Below are 20,083 nucleotides of genomic sequence, written 5' to 3'. Positions count from 1 at the left end.
GTGCTTTCTTAAAGGAACATTAAAAATTCTGGGGTTTTTTTAGTAAAAAAAAGTTTTAAAAAAGTATTATAGAAGCAAATATAACTCAGTGCCTACAATGTTTTAGACACTGCAACGGAGGAAGAATGGATAGAGAAATAAATAAGATGCTACTTCTGCTGAGAAGCTCATATTTCAATGAGATTTTAAAAAATTGTTCGATTTTGAACAAGTGGCTTAACGTCTCTGTGTCTCACTTTCTTTCTCTGTAAATAAGGATGAAAATGGTATCTCATAGGATTTTATTTTGAAGTTTAAATGTATCATTGCAAGTGAACTGCTTACAACAGTGCCTGGCATAGAGTAAGCACTCAATAAATGTTAGTTATTATTTTTATCATCATCATCATGATCATCATCTAAATGTAATAAAATGTGGTAAGCTCTACAGTTGACCTGGTGGACTTTAAGAGCAGCAGGTCCAGCATGGGGAGTTTAAATTGTGAGGTGAGAAAGGACTTTGGGAAGAGACAGGCAGGGCCCAGAGCAGGCTAAGTAACATGGACCTTACTGGGAAGACAAGCGTGCTTTGAGTTGCTCTGCACAGTACTAGAAGAGGCTCGTGTCTTATGTTTAGACCAGTGTTGCTCAAAATTGTATATAGTATGGATCCTTGTGAAAAGAAAAACATTCATACAGAATATCTCTTCCAGTGTTCATTTAAATTACCTTTAAATATTTCAAACATAAAACTAAGTAGTAACTCCTTATGTCTATGACTTGTATACATCTTGAAAAACCAAGATAAATTTTCCAAATAAAACAAAACTATAAAATGGATCGAATTCAAATGAACACTATTAATTCAGGGCAACGGATGATGTCGTTGCAACTGAATGGTTACTTGTAATGTGATGTGGTAGAGGATTGTTTGAGTTCAGCATGCATGACCTGCCCTGTGCTATGTCATGACTCTGTGTGCCTCACTGTCATGTCATTCGGCCTCCAGTTGTCTGTAATGTCTCACTGACACACCATCAGCCATTATTTTCTCCTCAGCTCTGAGGCAGATAGATCCCTCTTTATTATAAAATGGTACTTCAGAAAGTCCAGAACATGTTTCAATGAACTTTTTTTTCAAGATTATCACTGAAATGAAACACTTTTGTGTCACTGAGAACCCATGAACCTCCACGAATATTTCCAAGGACACCAGTCAGTGGCTCTTGAGCCCCAGTTTGAGAATCACTGTTTTGTATTTTGCGGGTATGGTATTAAAAGTTGAAATAGAGCAGTAGTTCACAAGTCAGTGAGAGGACTGGTGTGAGAACCCAACGGGGAATCAAAATATGGGTCCCCAGGCCTCACCCGAGAGGTCTCTTTTCAGTGGGGCATGGAGCGGGTGAGGGAGGGCTAGGGAATCCAAAGGTTTCCAGGAGATACTTACACACAGTCAGACTTGAAAATCACCCCGATTAAATGATCTTTAGGTACAGAAACACCCAGAGTGTTCTTGTTTGAACTAATGAGATAGATATCCATGCAAATCAGCTGCATATTTTGGAAAGATCTTGTGGAGAGATCTGAGTTTACAAATTCATTGAAAACATATTAGATGAAGTTTAATTGGGACAATTTAACAACTTGATGAGTAAACTCAAAACAGAACCCCCTCTCAGTCCCAGAGTCAAACAAATCAAAAGCAGTTAAGGCCACCTCCTGTGGGATGATCCAGCACCGCTGTGGGAAGGAAACCACTCCTTTCACTACGCTTTTGAAGAGCCTCTGCTTGCCCTCTCTTTAGCTTTTCATTTTTTCTGTCTTGCAATGAATGGTTTTCAGGTTTGTCTCCTCCCCTAGCCTTGACTTCATTGAGGACAAGAGAACATGTCTTAGATGTATTGCATCCCTAACTCTTCCCACTGATCTGTTTGTGTGGTCATTTCTATTTTGAAAAAGAGTTACCTGTATTGTCAGGTCAATTTTTGATGTAAAAGACCTCAGTGGATTCTTTTTAAAAGAACAGGGTGAGAGGAAGGGTGGATGGGAAAGAGAAGGAGAAATGAAAGTTGCTCAAAGTGATCCTCCCCCAATGCAGATGAAAGGCCTGAGAAGGGATGCTTATTTCCAGCACCTTTGTAAATGCAGCCTCCTGTCAAAGGGAATCTACTTAACAGAGTAACCATTTTTCTCCTCTATATCAGAAGTTCATCTAATTCATTAATTGTCAATGTTCAAAATAGGAGACTCTTAGAAGACATTCGGGAAAAGCAGAATGGGAGAAGAATCCAGATTTTAAGCCAAACTTTCCAAGTCCTGGTTCCCCCACTTAGCAGTGATGTGACTTTAGATAAGTCACAGTTTCCTCATATGCAAAATACGACCTCCTCTCAGGGTAGTTATGAGGCTGAGAGAGGACATCAATAAAGGACATCAATAAAGAGCACTATTTCTAGCTAAGGAAACTGAGATCCAGGGAAATGAGCCAGCTTGTCCCAAGCACACATTATGCCAGCAATGGCAACAGGACAATAGGCACAATGACTCATACTGTTACCAATTTTTTTTTTTTTTTTTTTTTTTTGCAGTATGCGGGCCTCTCACCATTGCGGCCTCTCCCGCTGTGGAGCACAGGCTCCAGACGTGCAAGCTCAGCGGCCATGGCTCACGGGCCCAGCCACTCCGCGTCATGTGGGGTCTTCCCGGACCGGGGCACGAACCCGCATCCCCTGCATCGGCAGGCGGACTCTCAACCTCTGCGCCACCAGGGAAGCCCACCAGTTAATTTTTATTGAGCATTTATTAAGTGCCAGGTGCCATACTAAAAACTTCACAGTATTACTCACAACAGTCCTATGAGGTGGGTATTTTCATTTTTTCCTTTCTGGAGATGTGGAAATAGCCACTTAGAGATCAAATAACTTGCCCAGGAGATCATAAAGGGCTACAGCTGAGAGACAGCCACCCAGGCTGATGCTACATCTCAACACGGTACTTCCACTTCCCAAACTAGTGCTCTCTCCTCCATCCTATCAATCCAGGTCCAGGCTAAGCAGCAGATTTGACTGAGCCTTGCTGATTAATGGCAGGTTCCAGGAACCTCTGATGTGGGCCAGGGGATTTATCATCTACAATGCCACATGTGAGGTGGGCATGATGTCCTGTGCCAGGCCCCCCACTGTCACTGACAGAACCCTAATCCGCACCCCTGTGTGATTTTGTAGGACTGAGCCCTTAGGGCTGAGATTACTCACTTCTGGAGGAACTTGCATTGGGTCAGCAGGACTCTATTTAAGGCCATTAATTCCCCCTTCAGGAGCCATACAACACCCATTAGCTGGTAATATTGCTCAATCCTTATCTGACTAAACTGACTTAAACCTCAGACACTGAGGAGAAAAATCTCCATCCCTGGCTGATGAACAATCCTCTCACCCCCACTGAGCCAGATAATGAGTAAATCAGGTGGCTTATGTTCCTGGGTCCCCAAATAAGGAAATATAGGAAAAGCGTGTCACCAACATTAATCAGCCGAGGGTCACCTGACCATCTCTAGAAGTCCCTCTTAAAGGATGACATTCATATGGTCCCTCACCTTTCACTTCCCTCTTCTCTTACAGTAAAAGGAGAAAATCCCACAGCTCTTTAGCAAAAGAATTATCCACATTTTGCAAATTTAATAATCACAATAACAATGCCCTCAAAATACAGAGATTTTTCTATGTACCATAGACACTGTGGCTTTTTAAAAAGAGTTCCAGAGCTACACTTTTAGAGATGGAGGGTGTTTTCCTCGGAAATGAGATGGTATTTAAGGTTTACCTTTTGAGCCCCAGGCTGAATCTGTGAGCTCCACCCAGGGCAGTAAGCAGCATGCTGTGGTGAAGTGAGCGCGCTGCAGATGTGGGGATGTGGGACTGTATGTCTGACCGGTCCCTTCTGCCCCTTCCCTCCCTGTCTTGAGGACACCACACATCATTTCACTGCCTAAACACAGTGGGGAGGATATTAATGGCATTTATGTTAAAAATAAGAAGGCCTCTCTGTGAGACTCTTACAGTGAAAGCACTTTTATCTTAGAAAGCTGTGAGCAGCTGAGGGAGGATGGGAAACGTCTTGCCAGGAATCATTCAGTAGGAGTCTTGCACCCTTGCTTGCCAAGGCCATTCTTGTTTGAGCAAAGCCCAAAGCAACTTAAAAAAGAGTGTTAGGTGTAAATACCAAAAAGGGATTCAGAAAATCCAAACTCATGGAATTAGTTTACTTTTCAGGAGAGGAGATGGTATAAATAATAGGTTAAATAATAGGTTTGTGCTTTTTTTCAATGTATCACTCTAATAACTGACCAGTTGATAAAAAAGGAATCACTGAAGAAGACTTTCTCTCTTTCTCTCTCTCTTTTGGACATTAATTGTACTACTGGTTCTCAGTGAGAGAGAGAGAGAGAGAGAGAGAGAGAGAGAGGACTGTTACCAAAAGCATCTAGAGAATCTCTTCAAAATACGCATACTCATTTTTCCTCTTTCCTTACCCATTTATCCTGAGATGTAGCCCTGGACGCCTAGGGAGCATTCTCATAGCTGTATATGAGGCATGGGATTTGGGAACGCTCCCCAAAGGGGTTCTGAAATGCTATCTCCCACTCCCTCTTCTTAAGACCTACTGAACGAGAGCATGGCAGAGCTGATGAGTGTAAGAAACAGGAAGTTTCCTTTGACCCCCATAGCACATGGTGACTTTCAGTAGCCTACCTTTCACAGTTAGGTCCAGCATAGTTTTCTTTACAAATACACCGAACAGCTCCATTTTTCCTATAGCAGGATTCTGCAAAACTGGAATTGAAAGAGAATATTAGAAGTCAATTCCATACATCACTGAAGAGACTGTCTTAACATTTTTTTTTTTTTTTTTGCGGTATGCGGGCCGCTCACTGTTGTGGCCTCTACCCTTGCGGAGCACAGGCTCCGGACGCGCAGGCTCAGAGGCCATGGCTCACGGTCCCAGCCGCTTCGTGGCATGTGGGATCCTCCCGGATTGGGGCACGAACCCGTGTTCCCTGCATCGGCAGGCAGACTCTCAACCACTGTGCCACCAGGGAAGCCCTTAACTTTTGATTTTGATTAGATCGTCTCTACCTTGGTCCCCTCAAGTTCAAATGGGTGCAATCATTTGCTTCAGTTAAATTAAATCTTCCTCCTTTCAGGAGAGCTCAGACTATCAGGCTCAGACAGAAAGTGACACACCACTGGTGACACCATTTCCCATGTCTACCTCATTTATTTTTCCATAGAGGCACTTTATTATTTTTACTTGAAACAGTGGGAATTTCCAGAACATCAGGTATATGTGTATGTGTGTGTGTATAAATATATATGTATATATTTTTTAATGCAAATGTAAAACACATATCCTAAAGCTAGAGTAAAATAAGTAAATTTTACCTGTGATTTTAGATTTCTATGAGAATTTTCTCTTATTCCTACCACTTTCTGTGTATTCACTTGAAAGTTTACCCCTTTTTTTCTGCACTAGCTCTCTTTCACTCTTCAAGGTCATGAACCAATTCTAAACTATGCTTTATAATCACCACAAAACCTTAATTTCTTTCATGTGTACCTTAAAGATTGGGAATAAAGGGTGCAGGGATGGCTCAGCTGATCAAAGTCATAAAGCAAGTACTCAAGCAAGAAACAGGACCCATAGTTAAAAGGATTCTGGTTCATGAAACCCACTCTCGTGATTCTTCTTTTTTTTTGATAATAAAAATTAGGACACAGGACAGAAAACAAATAAATATATTGTTTCAGCAGAATAAATAACTATCTTAATTATGAAGGCAAGGGAAATGGAATATTGTTCTCCATATGTTTTGAAAATTCTACCTACACTGACACATGGATCCATCCCCATGAGGGGGGTGTACAAAAGTTTTAAGACTTTTAAACTAGTTTTGGCTTAGGTACTGTACAATCCACAGAGTGTGGCCTGCTGTTCTCACGTTCCTGCATGTATCAGCAAAGACCTAACCACCTTTGGAGGAAAGCAAATGGATGTGCTTGCTTTGTGTGAAAATATTTATAAAGTCAGTCAGAAAACAAATGTGCTTCTCAGTGAAAGGCAGTACATACAATTTATTTTCTCTAATAGTCTGGTTAAAAACATTCCAATGAATTACATTTCTTTGGCATTTACCCTTTATTTTGCTTGTTCTTATTCCTCAGCCTACTTAAAGAAACAGTATCAGTTAAGTGCCCAGAACATGAACAAACCCACATGCATGTTTCTTTGAAGATGTTCCACCCAGCAGCCCACCCATGGCTTGAAGGAATGAAATATCTGCCTGGAGTTGTCTGCTTTGAGCTCATGTCCTACAGTTTCAAACAGATGACGTTTTCCTTGTTTGGAGCAATTATTAGTAGACATGGAGGATGTCTGGCCAACCCTAAAATAAATAAATGAGCTCTGTGCAAATGGTCCCTGGGAATAGCTGTGTGACTACTGGTCTTGGTGGAGGGAGACTCAGAGGTAGTAGAGCCACTGAGGGTTCCTTTTCCGTTTTCCATCAGCATTAATTGTTTATATTTTGCTTAGGCTAAAGTCTGTTTTGGGCTAGGGAAATGAAAACACTGCACCTTCCTCAGCCCACACTAATAACCATGGTGCTCTCTCCAAGTGGAAGGGAGTCTTTTGTTCTTGGAAAACCCTCAGGGAACTTAAAGGAAAATAGACTCAGCACTCTTTGTTTGCAAAACTCCCTCAAGCATCACTTCCTTGCCTTCTGATGTGGCTATTGTAATATCTGGAGATCCAAATCCTGGGTCTGTAGGCTCAACTTGCATATCTTTCAAAGTGTAATTCAGATTCCACGCTTGGTGCCTTTCTGAAATCTCAAATAAAAGTCCTGGCACTTTGATTTTTTATAGAAAGTAGAAATATGAATTTTAAGAAAAGCTGAAAGAGGCAGTGGGGAGTCTGATTTTTTATGATATTTGATTAGTATTTGAGATTAGTTAACTCAGTCAATAATAAGGCCAGATCAAAGACTAGCACTTTATAGGATCCAGGCAAATCTGTCCTGTTCTATGATCACACACTATCCCCCCACCCCACCCCACCCCACCCCCGCTTTCTGTATCCAGTTCTCTCCCCCAAGGGATTTCAGGAAGTAGAACTATTGCCACTACAGAGAAAGCAGGTCTCTTCCACCCTTCCCAATTCCTCCACACTCCCACTTAATGTTCTTTACTTATAGGTCATATATTTTTGCTTTTGTGTTAATCTTCAGCAGGTTTTTCCACCTCAAGTCTGTCCTCTAGAGCAGGAGTCCCCAACCCCCAGGCCGAGGACCGGTACCGGGCGAGGCCTGTTAGGAACTGGACCGCACAGCAGGAGGTGAGCAGGGGGCAAGCAAGCAGAGCTTCATCTGCCGCTCCCCCATCGCTGGCGTTACCGCCTGAACCATCTCCCCCCCCAGCCCCTTCCATGGAAGAATTGTCCTCCATGAAAGCAGTCCCTGGTGCCAAAAAGTTTGGGGACCACTGCTCTAGAGACTTCAGCTTTTACATCTGTGAATGTGTACTTAACTGCACAGCCTGTTCCCTAAGTCCCTCAATTGCTCTTTTGAACCTGGATCCACTCACACAAGCAGAGAAAGAACATGGGTGGAAATGGTGATTCTTGTTGCCTATGGAAACTACCTATGTTTCCTCTTTCCAGACAAGAAGCTCATTACCTGATTGGCAAGTTTCTGCTTCTTTTATCTGAAAGAGTTAACAGTCTTCAGAAGAGCTTCTTGATGAACTAAGATACTGGATAATCTGGCTCAAAGGTAAGAAAGTCATTTGCTTTAGAAGCTTCAAAATATTTCTGTAATTTCATCCATTTTAATGAAGGCAGGAGTTTTTAACTGTTTTATTCACAACTGTGACCAACAACCAGTACATGATTGGCACATAATAAGTGCTTGATTAATATTTGTTGATTTTATGTAGACAAGACTTCTCAGCCCATAGGAATGAGGCTCCAGAAGACTTATGTCTCAAGACATTAATGTCCTATAATTTAGATAAGGAAGTCTTGTCATATGAATGGTGCAAAAAGTACAAAAGTCGGACAATACAATGAAGAATTTGGGATTACCTTTCTAATTCATCTGGTAGTTTCTAAAGAAACTGCAGCTCTAAGCTTATAAAGCTGCTTTGAGCAGATGGTGCTATATAACATCTTTGTTTATATGGAAGAATGAGTGAAACCTGTTATTAGAAAGTTGGAGGTTAATATATTTAACAAAATAACTATACCATGGTAAGGGAGCAGCATGCTAAACACCTCATCACATATGGTTAAGACTCACGTTTTAGAGCAGAATGTATATATTTTTTAACATCTTTATTGGAGTATAATTGCTTTACAATGGTGTGTTAGTTTCTGCTTTATAACAAAGTGAATCAGCTATACATATACATATATCCCCATATCTCTTCCCTCTTGCATCTCCCTCCCACCCTCCCTATCCCACCCCTCTAGGTGGTCACAAAGCACCGAGCTGATCTCCCTGTGCTATGCTATGCAGCTGCTTCCCATTTTACGCTTGGTAGTGTATATATATAAATGCTACTCTCTCACTTCATCCCAGCTTACCCTTCCCCCCTCCCCATGTCCTCAAGTCCATTCTCTATGTTAGAGCAGAATATTAATGAACAATTAAAGAATATACCTAGATGAGGCAAAGGGAGCTCATAAATCAGGACACACTTGAATGAAAATAATAGAACACAATGTTTTTTTCCACTCTCACTTTCAGTACCATCCATTTTGCACACATTATTAATACCATTGGACATGAAAAATCACAAAGCAAAGGCTGAGACAGTTTAATGGTTTCTAAAGAAAGATGGGGCTGTAAAACATCTGACTTCTTCACAGACTGTCAGACTCATCAGAGGATTTGAACAAATCACAAGCTATTAGGTGAAATGTTAGGTGGTACTGGTGTTCAATAAAGGGAAAAAACATTAGGGGGAAATTTGGTTGTCATCTTTTTTCTCTTTATAAGAAAGTATGTGTGATGATATCACTTATATGTGGAATCTAAAATATGACACAAATGAACTTATCTATGAAACAGAAACAGACTCATAGACATAGAGAACAGACTTGTGGCTGCCAAAGCGGGAGGGAGGGATGGATTGGGAGTTTGGGATTAGCAGATAAAAACTGTTATATACAGAATGGATAAACAGTTCCTATTGTATAGCACAGGGAACTGTATTCAATATCCTGTATTAAACCATAATAGAAAAGAAAAAAAAAGTGTGTGTGTGTGTGTGTGTGTGTGTGTGTGTGTGTGTGGCATTCAGGCCTTTTAAAAATTATTTTATATGCATTATTTAATTTTTACTACAACTATCAAGCAAATATTACATCCAAACACTTAGAAGAGTGCCTGACATAGAGTATGCAAAATGTGTTAGAAAAAATATAAAGTATGTGTTCAGTAAAGCCAACATCTACATACACCTTTCTATGTGTGAGGCACCAACCCAAGTGCTCCACACGTGCTATCCTAATCCAACTTTGTGAGGCAGATCCTTACACAAACTTTTATTTACTAAGGGAAAAACTGAGATCCAGAGCAGGTTAAACAAATCAACAAATGAAGCTAACATCTGAATCTAGTTTCCCTGACCTGAAATCTCATGGAAAGTGAGACATAGAGAGAAGGGACTTTGTCTAAAATAACACAGCTATAATGTGCCAACGCAGAGATATGAACGTAGTTTTTTACTTTTTCCACTTGTGGGATAATAAAAAATATATATTTGATTTTTGTCTTGGTTCCTGGTACCAAACTCCTAAAATCCATGGAATTTCTTAGTGACATGACTGTCTTTTGTTATTCATAATGAGTCCCTTTCTATTTTTCAATTGTATCTTTTTTTTTTTAAGGCTTTTTTTTCACCAGTGATCGAACCATGCCCCCTGCAGTGGAAGCGAGGATTCTTAACCACTGGACCACCAGGGAAGTCCCAACGGTCTTTGAGTTTATGTTAATGAGGTGACTCGATGGGTCCCTCAGTAGCTTCAGGATGTGGGCTGGTCTGCGGGAGGAACCTACTACTGTAGTAGGGTTCCTGTAGTAGGGTTCCTGTAGTAGCGTTGGAATTTTCAACCCCATCCCTTCCTCCACCTCAGGGAAGGGGAGAGGGGCTAAAGATTGAGTTCAATCACCAATAATTCAATCATGACTATAATGAAACTTTGATAAAGCTCGGAACAACAAGGTTTGGGGAGCTTCTGGGTTGGTGAACACACAGATTTGCTGAGGGGTGGTGCGCCTGGTGAGCAAGTGCACAGAGGCTCTGCTCCCTCCCATCTCCCTGTCCATACCATGTCCCTGTGTCTCTTACATTTGGCTGGTCCTGAGTTGTATCCTTTGTAATAAAACTGTATTTGTAAGTACAGTGCTTTCCTGAGTTCTGTGAGTCATTGTAGAGAATTATCAAACTTGGAGAGGCATTGAAGGGACCCCTGAATTTGTACTTAGCTGGGCAGAAAAGTGAGTAGCCTGGGACCCCAACTTGTGGCTGGCTTTCAAAGTGGGACTGAGCCCTTAACCAATGGGGTCTGCACTAACTCTAGTGGTTAGTGTCAGATTTGATTAGATTGTAGGACACCAGCTGGTGTCAGAGAATTGGAGAACCGGTTGAATACTTGTAAAACCAAACACCACTACATCATTTTAATTCTACATTCTACATTTTTAAGCCAATAAAATGGCTAGTCATGACCTAACTACTGGATTTATACATATATGTGCCTGAAAAGAATCCTATTATTTCCCTTAAGATGCACGTGTATTGTCTTTAACTTCTCACTCAGGAAACATAGCCAGAAGTGAAAATTCATTTTCTCAGATATCTTCTACGAGCTGACTGGTCTAAAGCACATCTGTTTATCTGTGCTCTATTTCTGATTGAAAGCCTACTTAGCCGCCACATGTAGAAAATGTCTGCTCTATGGGACCAGGAGAAACACTACCACTGAAAATGACGAATTATAATGTCTGTTGGCATCACCAGTTGTGATCTCTCTAGGTCAAGGGATGGCCAAGAAAAGATGAGACTAGCCTTGATTATAAAACTTGGGAAGCTTCATTGACTTTTGTGATGTGCCCCGTACCCCACCCCCAATATTTAGGGAACACAGTCATCACCTATGCTGCAGTGCTTAAGCTTTCCTGAAAGTGGATTTAGGCTAGAAAACTTTCCTATATCTCTCCAGTCTCATTGCAACATGAGATACTCAATTTTGACTGTGGAAAAACCTTAGAACTCTGTATAGGGAGAAAAAAAAGAAAGAAAAATGAAGCAGATAAGTGGTAGAAGAGACCATCTTTCTTTAAGACTTACTTGGCAACATGAGGCAGGGGGCAGGCGCACGGCTGGCAGACGCGGGGTGCTCCCCTGATGGCATCTCCGATATAACCATCTAGACATTTCTCACAGTGCTCGCCTGTTGTGTTCCGTTGGCAGTGCTGTAAGACAAAAGATAAGAAAACTGACAAGGACACAGTAAGAAACTTTATACACAGCAAATCTGGCAATCAAGCAGTAGTTCAAGCAAAGGGGATGTCAGGCCTGACAAAACAGATGGTGTGCGATGGTCCTGGTCAGCACAAAGGAGCCACGCTGGCCCCAGTCAGTGCTACAAAGTGCAGACAATGGGGATGACCTCTGCGTGTGCACTAGCAGCCTGGGGACTCTTCAGAGTTTGTGTGAAAAGGGGATTATTCGTCAGTTACTCGTTTCAATTCAGAATGATAATCAGAATGATCAAACTCTGGATATCCTAGAAGCATCAGTTTACTGACTTGGAATAAATATGAAATGAAAAAACAAATCCGCCTGGGTAAGCATCAGGGGGAACACTTTAAGAATTTATGGGCTTGGGACTTCCCTGGTGGCCCAGTGGTTAAGAATCCGTCTGCCAATGCAGGGGACACAGGTTCGTTCCCTGGTTGGGGAAGATCCCACATGCCGCAGAGCAGCTAAGCCCGTGCGCCACAACTACTGAGCCCATATGCTGCAACTACTGAACCCGTGTGCTTAGAGCCCGTGCTCCACAACAAGAGAAGCCACTGCAATGAGAAGCCCACGCACTACAATGAAGAGTAGCCCCCACTCGCCGCAACTAGAGAAAGCCCACGTACAGCAACGAAGACCCAATAAGCCAAAAATAAAATAAATAAATAAATAAATATTAAAAAAAATTTATGGGCTTGGAAGAACAAAATGTGTCCAAATAAAGCATAAATGGAGTAGAAGGTAGATTTCTGCTAATGGGCTGATATCTTGGATAATGATATACAAAAAATAGTAAGCAGGTTTATTGTGTGATTTTTCCATTTGTGGTGGGGATAATTGGATAAAAAGCACAAAACAGTTGATTCTTCTGCCTAGAATGTCTGTTTATCATTCAAGATCTGCACCAGGCCTTGAGAGCTTCAGGATTCCTTCCTGATGCTCCCCTCCCCGATCCTCTCCTTCCATTGCCCTCATTGTACTGTTATCATCAGCTCCGAGCTTCAGCAGCGCTTCCCTCCACACTGCGTCTCTCAGCATTATACTGCCATCAACTTGAATGGAGTCTGTACTCAGCAGCTGTTTGTTGAGCTGATGGATTAATTTCTCATTAGTCCTCTGGAAGAGTCAGTGATGCTAGTCTACTGATATTTTCTCCAACTGGACATGACTGGATTGCACAAGGCAATGCCAGTAGCACTACGATACTTTCAAAGATGAAAAGAAGACATCTACATTCACCAGAGTGTATAAAGTTTGAATAGGCTTTTCAGTGAAAAATTGTACTGTTAGAATTAGAACGCCATTGAAGAGGCACCCTCCTGTTCGAGCAATTCCCTTAGTAACATCTATGCATGAGAACTTCAACAGATAACTTTTTTTTTGTTAGTTTCTGCTTTATAACAAAGTGAATCAGTTATACATATACCTATGTCCCCATATGTCTTCCTTCTTGCACCTCCCTCCCTATCCCACCCCTCTATGTTGTCACAAAGCACTGAGCTGATCTCCCTGTGCTATGTGGCTGCTTCCCACTAGCTATCTATTTTACGTTTGGTACTGTATATGTGTCCATTACACTCTCTCACTTTGTCCCAGCTTACCCTTCCTCCTCCCCATATCCTCAAGTCCATTCTCTAGTAGGTCTGCATCTTTATTCCCGTCTTGCCCCTAGGTTCTTCATGACCACTTTCTTTTTTTTTAGATTCCATATATATGTGTTAGCATACGGTATTTGTTCTTCTCTTTCTGACTTTACTCTGAATGACAGTCTCTAGGACCATCCACCTCACTACAAATAACTCAGTTTCGTTCCTTTTCATGGCTGAGTAATATTCCATTGCATATATGTGCCACATCTTCTTTATCCATTCATCTGTTGATGGACACTTAGGTTGCTTCCATGTCCTGGCTATTGTAAATAGAGCTGCAATTAACATTTTTTTTCTTTTTCTTTTCTTTTTTTTTTTTTTGCGGTACGCGGGCCCCTCACTGTTGTGGTCTCTCCCGTTGCGGAGCACAGGCTCCGGACGCGCAGGCTCAGCGGCCATGGTTCATGGGCCCAGCTGCTCCACGGCATGTGGGATCCTCCCGGACCAGGGCACGAACCCATGTCTCCTGCATTGGCAGGTGGACTCTCAACCACTGCGCCACCAGGGAAGCCCTGCTATGAACATTTTGGTACATGACTCTTTTTGAATTATGGTTTTCTCAGGGTATGTGCCCAGTAGTGGGATTGCTGGGTCATATGGTAGTTCTACTTTTAGTTTTTTAAGGAACATCCATACTGTTCTCCATAGTGGCTGTATCAATTTACATTCCCACCAACAGTGCAAGAGGGTTCCCTTTTCTCCACACCCTCTCCAGCATATATTGTTTCTAGATTTTTTGATGACGGCCATTTTGACTGGTGTGAGATGATATCTCATTGTAGTTTTGATTTGCATTTCTCTAATGATTAATGATGTTGAGCATTCTTTCATGTGTTTGTTGGCAATCTGTATATCCTCTTTGGAGAAATGTCTATTTAGGTCTTCTGCCCATTTTTGGATTGGGTTGTTTGTTTTTTTGATATTGAGCTGCATGAGCTGCTTATAAATTTTGGAGATTAATCCTTTGTCAATTGCTTCATTTGCAAATATTTTCTCCCATTCTGAGGGTTGTCTTTTCGTCTTGTTTATGGTTTCATTTGCTGTGCAAAAGCTTTTAAGTTTCATTAGGTCCCATTTGTTTATTTTTGTTTTTATTTTCATTTCTCTAGGAGGTGGGTCAAAAAGGATCTTGCTGTGATTTATGTCAAAGATAGAATTTAATTTTTAATAGTAGCTGGGCTTAATCACCAGCTTTCAAAATTCCTGAATTTCAACAATTGGCTATTGCAATTGTAATTTGGTATGAGTCAGCTCCAGCACACCATTGGTACTAGGAATATACCTTGCTGAGTGGTCCACACAGAAGGAGCCTGGCAGAACAAATACGCCAATTCAGCAGCAGGCCCTGGAGGTCGGAGGTCAGAGGTGGGTGGAGGAATAGGAAAAGGGTGGTAGCTTGAACTGGAACCCTTCTAATCCAGTTGGCAGTGTACACTGTCATCCCTCCAAACTTGGTGGATGGTAAAGGCCGCGCCACTGGAGATTGCTGAGCGCCGCCAAAGGCTGCAGGGGGCCCACGGCCGGGCGCGGGGGCGGAGCGTAGCAGCGCAGAGGAGCCCCCGGCCCTCCCCGCGCCGGGCCCGCGTCGCTCGCCGGAATCCCGTACCGCAGCCGCAGCGGGTCGGCCCCTTCCGCTCGTTCCGGGCTCCCGGCATGGGCATGCAGCTTCTGCGGGGACTGAGGCTCTGGGGGCTTGGCGCCTCCGCAGGCCTGGTCGCCGCGGCCCGAGCCCCCACCGCCAACAGATAACTTTTTAAAAACTGGGATCTGTGGAGGAATCTTGGGGAAGGCAAGACGGAGTGACTGGAAACTTAACTCTGAGTTTGTTATTTTGTCTCTATGTTCTATGTTGAGGTTCAAAATAATAGTGAGGTCCTGCTCAAAACATTTTATCTGGATTAACTAATTTAATTCTCACAATAATTCTAAGGTAAGTTACTATTTTTTCCCCATTTTACAAATGAATAGAGACACAGGGAGGTTAAGTAAATTGCCCAGTGTCACACAGAGGTAGGTGTGTCTCTAAAGTGAGATCTGAACTCAGGCAATCTGGCTCCAGAGGTTAGGCTGGAAACTCCCATATTATACTGCTTCTCCAATGTGTTAGAGAAAAGGCTTCTTTCCCAAAAGAGTCATAAAATGACTGCATTAGAAAGTGTCAGACTGTTTTACTAACAGTTTGAGCTTCATATCAAGAACAACACACCAGACAAAAGGGAGGAATCCTGATATGGGCCACAGCTATCATGGTTGAATGCTCTTTGGGCATTTGATATGCCATTAGATGTGGACAGTCTTTGGGTCCTGATTAGAATTACGTTAACAGAATAGAATTACTGATAAGAGGTTAGTTCAGACCACCTGACAGAAGAGAAACTGAAAATAAAGTATGATGTGCAGACAACAGGATGTTAACATATTTCCCTCACTGTTCTTAATGCTGTATCAAGTGCTAAGTCAACCTTCAGTAAATGTTTGTTGGAAAGAAAAATGAAGGAAAAAGTGGGAAAGGGTGAATTAGCATCTGGAGCAAGTAAAGGAAATTAACATGCACCCAAAGCCAGCTCAAAATTGGTGGCAATCTCTCATCCCAGGGAAAACCCACGAGCCTTATCCAACTACCAGGAATCTAAGCCATAAGCAATCTGTCAGGGCAGCTCTAGACTGGGGTCAAACTTGTCCAAGTCCTTGTTGGACAGATGAAGCCTATCTGTGCAGAAGAAAACAAGCCTGTTGTAAGATGTTAGACCACTCTTCATGCCTGAAGCGCCTATTTAGCTGCAAAAATGAGCCAATTCTCAATTCTGTCACCTTACGACTCAATGGATGCTTTGGATTCCTTGTCAGGGCACTAATTCTTCCATGGCAGCCACAGGGAGCAATTACCCTCAAGGGCAAAAAGCCTCCAAATCACTATGACCTCTAAATGCTCAGAGTGCAAACACTGACTCTTGTCATCTGCCTTCTTTTAAAGACTTAGTTATGAAATTCCCTAAAAGGCAACTGATGCACATTCTGGGAGATCAGCAGGGATAGTGCTGGCAGCAGGGACAGAGTTCCCTAGCTCCTCCTTTTTCTAGCTGGTTGACCTGGAGCAAGTCACACGACTTTTCTGGGTCTCTCTGTCTGTAAAACGAGGATCTAGCTGAGACGGTCTATAAGCTTTCTTCTAGCTCTGAAAATCTTTTACTCTGAGATTGCAAACATCCTTTACCTTCATTGCTCTGCCATTTAAAAAACAAAACGGAAAAATGACAATAAATAGTACGCTGTTGTTGGAGTGAGGTACAAATTTATTTTTCAATGAAACTGACCCCACTTAAAAATGAAAAAAGCATTCTGAATTTTTGGCCCGTGGTTAAGAAAGCTACATCTAGATAATCAATTTCACGTTAAGTGTCAGGAATGACATTTGGGAACCAGCTGTGTCTCCTTCATGTGAAAAATGGAGTCTCTTGATGACTGGGCCACAGCACCAGCCTAACGTGGGAAGAAAGCCTAAAAGGATCAGGTTAGTGGCTAGTCACAGGTTTCATGCGTGACTACAGTCTATCTAGACCTGTGGTTCTCAAAATATGTCCAGGGAAGTTAAAACTATTCTCATAATAATACTAAGGTTTTATTTCTCTTTTGCATTCTCATTTCTCATGTGTGTAAGGGGGGTTTTCCTGAGGCTACGTGACAAGGAGATATCACCACAGATTGATGCAGAGGCAGATATGACATCCAGCTGTCTTCCATTAAGCCAGACATGAAACCTATTTTCAATCTGTAAAATACATTTATATTTTTTAAAAACATACTGTTTATGTTAACATGTAATGGGTTTATTATTGTTCTTTTCAAATAGATTAATAAGAAAATATTATAAAAATTTTCCCTTTTAAATTTCAAATGCAGTAAACATGAACAGGTATAATCCACATAAACAAAAGCTCTTTGGCACCTTGAGTGATTCTAATGAGTGTAAACGGCTCAAGAGACAAAAAGTTTGAGAACTGCTGCTCTGTCTAGATCAGAGCTTCTCAGACCTGTATGCACAGAATGCACTGGGGATTTTGTGAAAATGCAGATTCTGTTCAGGGTGCCTGGGTTGGGCCTGGGTTTCTGCATTTCTAACAAGCTCCCAAGTATCACCAGTGCTGTTAGTCTAGACTATACTTGAGAAGCAAGGGTCTAGATGGAAACACCTCATGTCGGTAGCACTGTTTGCTAGTTACTCAGCACTCAGCACAAGCCTAAGGCTCTAGAATAACAAGACAGTGCATTTTACTGCAATAAAGGGGACCCCAGTCTCAAATTAGAATATTAAAGATTTTTGCTTTTAAGTAAATTTGTTATTCATTCACTTAAACCTGGATTAAGCTGATATAATGACAGACAATGAGCTGTGACGGTTACTAAAATGAAGAAGACCCAGTTCCTGCCTTTGAATAACTCACTTTGAGTAAGTTGTGATAAAAACAGAGAGGTAAACTGAGAAGAATACAGTGTGCTAGGTGCTATGACTCTACTATGGGTCAGAAAGAAGGGAAAGGGTCTACTCTTCCTGAGAAAGCAAGACAAGACTTAATGGAGGTGGTGACATCTGAACTAGGCCTTGAAGGATAAGCAAGAAATCCCAGGCAGAGAACAGGGAAACACAAGTTCAGACACAGAAAGTGAAAGTACAGAGTTAGTTTAGGTGGCAGAGAGAAGCTCAGTGGGTCTGGAATAGAAATCCTTGAAGGATTTTAGAAAGGGGGATGCCTTGATTAGGTTGTGTTTTTTAAAGATGTTTCCATTGCTTGTGAGGAAGACAGATTAGGGGGAGGAGAGTCTGGAGCAGGGCATAATGAGTAGTTGGGAAGCTGCACTAGTGGTCAGGGAGGGATACTGTGGGCATGAATTAAGACAGTGGGATGGCACAGAACAGAGGAGGCCCTCTCCTAGGTTGAACTGGCAGGATTTGGTGCTCAGCTGAATATTGGTGAAGAGGAAAAGGCAGTTGATGAAGCATCTGGGACAAGCATGAGGGATTGGCAGAATGGTGCTGTCATTAATTGAGATGGGGAATACAAGAGGAGGAACATGTTCAAGGTTGAGAAAAGAAGGAAAAAACAATGTATAGAGAACTTATTATCTGCATTTGGTTCCCATCATACTCTTACATTGGGGGCACAAAGCAACAAGAGACCCCACTGAGCTAGCCATCCTTAAAATCCTTTGCACACAAATTTTATGACTTTATGTCAAAACTTTAGCTAACATGGAACCAAATCAATCACTATTTGGTTTTTCCAAGCTTGCAAAAGATTGGAAAACTGTCAGAATTTTAATGTAAGAATTATGCACTTGATTTAGATACCAACTTTATAGTTGCAAGTAAAACAGGAAAAAGAATTCCCTATTACTCAATTTCTTCTTTCTACTGGACATCTAATAAGGGTGTTGCTTTATCCATCACACATGTTTAGTCTTAAAGGGACTTACATTGGTTGATTTTGGCTTAATACACATAAAGGACAGTTTGAAAATCAGGAGAAAAATGCTAGTGTCTACAGAAATTAGAAATGTAATAACTTTGCTTTCCTGAATTAGGTTTTAATTAGGCTTTGAGAGTAATAAAAAATTCCTTAGCCTTCAATATGTCGAATGACTTCCTTTTCTCCATTGTGCTTAGGGTGGGGTAGAAGTCCATCTAAATATCAATATCTTTTTAATTATAAAATTACTGGCAGTTGTAGAACACTTGGGCAGGTATACTGTAAAGTGAAAAGAAGAAAATAAAAGCCCGTCCACATTTCTACCAGCCAGATGTGAATCCTTAACAGCTTGATGGTTTTCTTTTTAGATTTCAATTATGTTTCGCAGTTATTTAGTGGTTTCAAATCCAAATCTTTTAATTCAGATTTAGATTTTTTCCTGAAATGCTGGCACAGACCTCAAAATCTTTTCATTTTTTTTCTTTGATTGTCACTGAGCAGGTGGGGGTCTCTGCATGTGTTTCTGAAGCACCCCTGGTCCTCGTACTTTGGACTTCATTATGTTGGTCACGTCCACAAGCATTTTCAAGTAGGTGTTCTGTCCCTACAGCCCTTCAGTCCACACAGTGGAAAGCACTTAATCCAAATCCTACAATAGTGCCAGGCACATAAGTGGTACTCAAAAAATGCTTATTTGTTAAGTGGATAAATGAAATCAACAGATACATCAATGCTTAATCAAAAGGAACCTGAGGGCTTCCCTGGTGGTGTAGTGGTTGAGAGTCTGCCTGCCGATGCAGGGGACACGGGTTCGTGCCCCGGTCCAGGAAGATCCCACATGCCGTGGAGCGACTGGGTCCGTAAGCTGTGGCCGCTGAGCCTGTGCGTCCGGAGCCTGTGCTCCGCAATGGGAGAGGCCACAGCAGTGAGAGGACTGTGTACCGCAAAAAAAAAAAAAAAAAAAGGGAACCTGAGGAGCCTGTGCCAGTGGTGAACTTCAAGTCAGATTTTCTCCACTCTAGTTCTGGTCAGTGGGCTCCACGCTTTCTCCTGATGATGAAGCACCAGTTCTTTAGATGGTAACTGGACTTAGTCATGGTCTCTTCTTGGTTCTCTGTACCTAGCCTCTAGATTGGGGGATAAACTATAGGTTATCAGTGACCAGGCATTCCTATCACTAGCCATCTGTCTGCTTCTGTTTGTTTCTACACCTTAAATCCCTTCTCATGCCTCTTTCGGGATTTCCTAGAGAGTCTGCCATGCCCACTGGAGTTGCCTGGCCTTTAAGTCTCTGCCTAGCTGACTCCACTGAGAATCCTGCCCAGTGCACCCCGGTTCTGATAAGATGCAAAGTGGCCCTTTGGAAAGACAATCAATGCATACTGGATTTCATTAGTTAATCTAC

At 41.9% G+C, this 20,083-nt stretch overlaps 1 protein-coding gene across 1 annotated transcript in view; it reads right to left on the bottom strand.

Moving 5' to 3' along the window:
- Positions 1–20,083, bottom strand: part of LAMA4 (laminin subunit alpha 4) — a 150,729-nt gene that overhangs the window by 88,218 nt on the left and 42,428 nt on the right. Inside the window, exons 4-5 of the mRNA XM_060030432.1 lie at positions 11,391–11,515; positions 4,731–4,811 (exon numbers count right to left, since the gene is read on the bottom strand). Coding sequence (XP_059886415.1) covers positions 4,731–4,811; positions 11,391–11,515 — 206 coding nt within the window. The remainder of the gene's footprint in view (positions 1–4,730; positions 4,812–11,390; positions 11,516–20,083) is intronic.

This window comes from Delphinus delphis, chromosome 14 (genome assembly GCF_949987515.2).
Source record: "Delphinus delphis chromosome 14, mDelDel1.2, whole genome shotgun sequence".
Taxonomy (NCBI): domain Eukaryota; kingdom Metazoa; phylum Chordata; class Mammalia; order Artiodactyla; family Delphinidae; genus Delphinus; species Delphinus delphis.
The sequence above is the reverse complement of the archived record's forward strand: the minus strand, read 5'-3'. Positions and strand labels throughout refer to the sequence as shown.